Source organism: Limulus polyphemus, unplaced genomic scaffold (assembly GCF_000517525.1).
Source record: "Limulus polyphemus unplaced genomic scaffold, Limulus_polyphemus-2.1.2 Scaffold203, whole genome shotgun sequence".
Lineage (NCBI taxonomy): Eukaryota > Metazoa > Arthropoda > Merostomata > Xiphosura > Limulidae > Limulus > Limulus polyphemus.
Window position 1 is genome coordinate 1 of NW_013665813.1, and position 6,677 is coordinate 6,677.

The 6,677-nt window shown below is 33.7% G+C and overlaps 1 protein-coding gene across 1 annotated transcript in view; it reads left to right on the forward strand.

Moving 5' to 3' along the window:
* Nucleotides 1-5,233: 5,233 nt before the first annotated feature.
* LOC106478356 (glutamate receptor ionotropic, kainate 2-like) overlaps nucleotides 5,234-6,677 on the forward strand; it is a 19,522-nt gene continuing 18,078 nt past the window's right edge. The window contains exon 1 of the mRNA XM_013938897.2: nucleotides 5,234-5,389. Coding sequence (XP_013794351.2) covers nucleotides 5,381-5,389 — 9 coding nt within the window. The 5' untranslated portion in view covers nucleotides 5,234-5,380. The remainder of the gene's footprint in view (nucleotides 5,390-6,677) is intronic.

Consider the following 6,677-nt stretch of genomic DNA (forward strand, 5'->3'; position numbering starts at 1 on the left):
CATCCTGAGGATGAATATTATTTACGATTTTAAGTATTGGTAAAATTAGTGTAAAATAAACCCGAGTTAAAATATTTTCAATGAGTGAAACTGCAAATAAATTGGTATGAAGTTAATGTAAAGATAGATACAAATTATTCCAAACTGCGTGGTAATCCAACTTACCACAAGGAACACCAACGAAACAACAAAGCAGGTCTTGCCTCTTTGACAGCTGAAATAAGGCTCTGAAAGTGCCAAACCTGTTTTCACATTTTCCTCCATAACTGACCACTGACAAAAACCTAAAAATATCTGCGCCATGTGACAGCCGTAAAGAGTAAAGTTGGGTACAACACAAAACTACCCCATGATGGAGCAGATGATAGTCTTGTCCAAATCTAGCCATAAATAATAATAGCTGGGGCTAATTTCCACGTAATTGGTGAATGGTTTTTGTTTATAAATTTCGCCCAAAGCTACTCGAGGGTTAGTTGCGCTGGCTGTTTCCAATTTTGAAGTGGTAGACTAGAGGGTATTAGCTAGTTAACATTGGCCACCGCCAACTCTTCAGCTACTCATTTATCAATGAAAAGTGATAATGACGGGCACATCATAAAAGGGCAAGCATGTTCGGTGACGGGATTCAAACTCGCGAGTTGAGCACCCTAACCATCAGGTCATGCCAGGTTGGTTTTATATTGATTTTGTAGACTGAGAAAAATAATAAGCTGCAGTAGATCACCCTCTCTAAGGTTTTTACACTAGAGAAAAACGTCAACCAAACTTGGGAGATAACGTGAAGTAATTTGTAAAATTAAACGTTTTTTTCCTTATACAACAAAATTGATATTTCCTTATATTAATATCAAGTAATCATTAGCATGGATTATAATGTGCGCTAAAGCGCCTGCCTCATGTTTCTACACACATTCTGGTGCTTCTTAGAAGTGTCATTTTTACTATTATAAAGTACTGTAAATACCACGCCCTCTGCCATGTAGAAGGTAAAACTTTCTCACAAAATATATTCTTGTTAGGAGAAGAAGCACAAATTCGAATGAAAAACGTATACAAAGTTAATTCAAAGACAAACTGAAACTAAAGTAATTAATATCAGGGCCAATTAGAGGAGTGCAGGAGAGCCATTTGACCCGAGCCTCAAATTTAGATACTTGTATTTCTTTGCATTTGTTAAAATTCGCGACTTGTTTTTATGTGCCTCCTAATCAGACCAAAATGTGATACACACTCAGCTTAAAGTTGCAAATTATATATACAAATTAAATATTCAAATTATGTTTCGGCTTGAGAATTAAATATAAAAATGGTTTAAGCCATAAATGAATGCCAATATCCACGTTGCTAATCCTTTGGATACTCAGTTGTTTACATACTTATTTTAGTTAGCACACCGATATGTTAGTGAGCTTACAATACTAGGAGTTGGGTTTCAACACCTGAGGCTGGCAGGGCACAAACAGTCCGTTGTGTAGTTTTGTGCTTTACAGCAAACAAAACTTGTTTTAACGAATTTTTGATTCTTCGAAAATTTTGGACGAACAACTGGGCTATTAAAAATGTATTAGTCTACCACTGAATTTTGTTTTTTATGATTAATAACCCTTGATATGAGAATGTCAAATTACGAGCGAATTTATAATTGTAATATTATCAACAACAAGCAAAAGTACCCGTCCCCAGTGACGAGAAAAGATTAAGTTAATCTATCAATTTAAATTGTTTCATAGACTTTAAAAAGGTTAATTGTGTAGTACTCTTCGTTTCACCCAGAGCCAAAGCTCTGAGCTACTTATACCGCCCACCGCGAAAAGTAATTGTTGAACATTTCAGTCATGATAAGAGCCACTCAACAATAACATACTGTAAATCTACATTTTTATTCTTTAAGTTACGTCACATTTTAAAATGTGAATGATAGTGTGAGTAATTCCTAACAATGTAGTGCAGAATATCCTGCTTGTGAAAAAATCTGTCATCAACATTATTCATGCCTATTCTACCCTCATTGCCTGCGTAGGCAGCTTTTCAAACGGGAAACAGACGAACGCTCGGACAGACACCAAGGTTCGCAATATATATAAGACCAGGGATACGCTTAAAATGTAAAAAAAAAAAAGCTAACAAAATTTGCATGAAAATACACACTCATAAACAAAATAGATAGCTGTATGTTGTTGTTTTTAATCTCCATTCAGTTACTGATAGTGTAGCAAGGTATAATACTTTTGACAACACAAATTATAAAAAATTGCGTGGCTTAATAAGAAGCCTTCTAACATATCTGTTGGAAGAATTGAAATGATTCTGAGACATTCCTAAGAATGATGAACATCTAATTTGAATTTACTGAACTCTCAATTATAAATGAAAAGTTTGGACGTTTTTTCTTCACTCAAATACAAGCAGAGAGAAACTTTTTAAGTGAGGAAGTTTCTGCTTTAAATCAACATAGTATGAGTATTTTCAACCTGAAAGACACCTTACGCACACATGGGCTAAGTGGTCAGGTCAGAGATCTTTAGGTATAACCGTTCCTAACTTTGAACTTCTGACTAGAGGAAGTAAGAACTTATAACTGTTCAAAGCAACTTGAATGACGGTTTATAAAGGTATTTGTCTTCCTAACTCAGTTTTATAAAGTAAAATTGGTCGTACGTGATAAAATATTAGTCTGTTTAAAGTTATTTAGTTGCTTTGTTGGTCTTGTAGTTCTTTTGTGCGGTAGGTATTGAAAACTTTGATGCTTTTGAAAATGTGGTTAGTATTTTGAAGCTGTTGACAAAGAGTTAACACTTTGAGACTTTGGAGAAGTAGTTAACACTTTGTGGTTTTTGGATAAGTAGTTAACACTTTTATGCTTTTGGAGAAGTAGTAATATTTTGAGGTCTTTGAAGAAATAGTTCACAATTCGAGACTTTTGGAGAAGTAGCTAACAACTTGGGGCTCTCGGGAAGTAGATAACACTTTGTATTTTATGTAAGTTCTCCAGTATGAACATTCTTTACAGTATGAAAAATAACTATCTAAGCAATCTGGAAGAAATTGAATTGCCTCAATATCTCTCTATTTTCGTTCAACATCTCTCTGTTGTAGAAAAACGTTAATCTAATTGTAAAAAATACTGTCATGGATACTACACTTTTTGTCCAATAACCTTAGTGAACAGCTTGTTTTTACTGTTCATAATACACAACATGTATAACATAAACATATTAACTAGAAAGATAATAATCCTTCTCCCATAAGAAGACCATCATATCACTCACCTTACTAGCATCAGTTAATAATTTCTGTTGTCAGATTTGTTAAAGAAAGAATGAACCTTTAAAGGCCACTGTCTGTGTTCCTGGTATAAACTAAGTGAAATCGTTATACCCATTATACTTTCAGTTTTATGCACAGATGTTTGTTTGAAATCCTCTAATAATGTTTTATGGTGATCTTTGAATTAAATAACAATAGCTTCTTTTATTACGTTGCGTTAGATCTGTGAATTTCATATGCCGAGTTGCATTGGACAAATTTAATGTGCTAAGCAGTTTAATAGTATAGATATGCATGATTGTAACTTTGTGGACTTGTTGAATATTTTAATTCACATTTGTGTGCTTTCAGATATGTTAAATTTACGATTTTATTTTTATTTTGCTATTAAGAAGTCAAATCTAAGACGTATTGCAAGAATTAGCTTCGAGAGATTAAGAAATATAAAATGAATGTCATTGTAAGAGCTAAGTAATTGCTCAGAATGCTTTACGTGGGATATAATGCTGTTGTATAGAAATATCATGCTCGTTGGTTGTTATTTGCTTTAAAAGCATATAATTTAATGCATTCAGTTATCGATAAGACATGAATTTTATTCTTTTCACTGTAGACAAACCCAAGTAACCTGCAAATCCTCAGACGTAAAGGAACGGATAAATGGTTTTATATAATTTTCCATGCCTAATTTTTAGTTTTACCATATACACAGAACACTTTATTTATTAAAGCTGATTTAAGAGACACGTGAGTTAATCATGCTAGCAGATATTTATATCATCTACTTATGTGCTAAAAAAATGGCATAAAATTGAGCTCACATGGCATCTTATTCGTTCACGTTTTTCGGATCTTCATCTAGGCAACTGTTTATAATTTATATGTCACTATGAAAGTTTATACAGTTATATGGCGAATCATGTGGTACTATATAAAGTGAATCACAATAAAGAGGGTTGAATAGGGCATATAAAAATGATATCATCACGTTGTTACACCTAATGTTGCCAAATCCAGCTTAGTTTTCATTGCAAAAGTCTTCGCCATAAAGATGTCGAGTTTAAAGTATATCCTCTTTCAGGCAATTTTCCATAATGTAACTACTGTGCGAGAAAGACAGTTTCCCATCGTCCATTTTAACAATATATATTATGAAGCGCGACGTTTTAATTTGCCTGAATATCCATTCCGTTCTCCAGCTGCTTGAAGTATGCCATAGTTGAACTGGTATGACGTGAAACAACTTGCGTACACGTGACCTGTATCGCTTTTCCAGGCGAAGTTTCTTCTTAATCATGTTGTGCACGAGACATACGTATGGCTTTTGTCACTCACCTTGTGTTCATGGATTTTCATTATTACACAACGCCGCAATTTACTTTCCACAGCTGGAGCACGACTTGTTGCAGGTCTCGTTCTTGATAGTCCTGATGTACCAAGTTGATACATATTCCTTTGTTTTCCAGTGACATTAAATACAAGGAATATTACAGTATTGGAAATTCTAAATCCCCGATTGGAACATTTGTTTATGATTGGAGTGAAGGAATATTTTGCTGGGGAAATGGCTGTTACAATACACTTCCCAAAGCGATTACTTTTTGGAGGTAACATACTAACTACAGAACACCGAACACTGTATAAATGTAAGTATAATAAATCCCCTTCCACCGCGACTTTACATCGGCTTAGTTTTCACCGTGACTTGCTAATTCGTATATTGAAACCATTTTAATATAACATACTCAATTCTTTATAAAACCTACCAATACAGGGAGTGTATCAATTTAATGTTAAGTTGTGGTGAAACAACATTTCAATGATTTTTTCTAACTATAACAGTTGCTCTTAATCATTTTTTATTTGCACTATGTCCCCCGAAAGTAATTCAGATTGATTTAAATTATCTATGTTTATTTAACAAGAAGAACCGTGTAGACATTTTTAATTTCCGTTGTTTCAGACTCAAACAGCATTGATTTATGATGCTGTGAAATTATTTACCAAGGCTCTTGCTGACCTTGAGACCAGCAAAAGGATAGAGTTTTCTCCAATATTCTGTAAGTCGGGAGAGCCATCGGAAGATGCTATTGGAACAAGTCTTCGGAACCTCATGAAACTGGTAATTTATCAAAATATATCAATACTTAATTTATCCACTTACTTCCAATATAAGTAAAACAAACCTCATCAGCTAGTCCGTTTTTTTTAGTTCAGTTACTCCCCTTAATCACATTTGGTCACTATTTAAGAAGGATCACATTAAGTACAGCTGACCATAGCGTGATCCAATCTTGTAGTTTACTGTATGTTGGCTCTAGTAAATGTTTTCTTAGTTGATAAAAAAAAGAATGATTGGGCGTGGGCGTGTTGAAAAGTCCGATAACTTCTTGTGTTGAAGGTGTAGCGATGAAATAAGAACATTCACGTTATAATTAGTTTCAATTTGTGTGCACTTTCTCTTTCCTTAAGATAATCGGGCTGATAAGACCTTTCCAAACTAAAGATTTTTTTCTTGTTATCATAGCAACTTATGTTGTTTTATGAAGTGCAAGGTTTTAATTTGCCTGAATATTTAAAATATTCCAAATGTAAATTTTTTTGTGTTTAATCCATCGTTTAGTATGAAAATAATGTGAAGTTTTAGTATGAAAATAATGTGAAGTGAAAATAATATGAAGTTTTAGTATGAAAATAATGTGCAGTGTTGACAGTTTCAGTACAGTCTATATATAGCTTACTTTTAACAGTTTGTTTTATCCTGTGTAAAGATAAAAATTGCTGCATTTAAACTGTTATGGCTAATCACTTCCACTTATAATATATATTTGTGTGTGTGTGTTATTATGTAATATCTTATAGGGTTTTTCACAAGATAAGGAACTCTCAAAAAGCCAAACTTAGGTAGAGACGAAGATTCTCAGCATATCAAAGTTCCCAGAATTCACTAGCTGTATATCTGATTAGATCACATAAAAATATTATATTAGGTCGTCAAGAAATTAATGTCGCTTTTTTACATGAAAAAATCCGAACAACTTACATATCAAAACATTTATTAAATGAAATAGTCTCCATTCTTATCGATGATGCTTTTCCATCTTACAATTTGGTTGTTAATGCCCTGATTAAAGAAATCACTTGGCTTTCAAGCAAAAAAACATGTGGATTTTTTTTAACACCTTCCACATGGGTAAGATGGTAATCTGATGGTGCCATATCTGGAGAATATGGTGGGTGGGGGAGAACTTCCCAACCCAACTCCATAATCTTGTGTTGCGTCAAACGGGCCACATGTAGACTTTCATTGTCGTGGAGAAGATAAACACCTTTCTGATTGACGAGTGAAGGACGTTTCTGATGAAGGGCTTGATTTAAACGTTCCAGTTGCTGACTATAGATCTCTACAT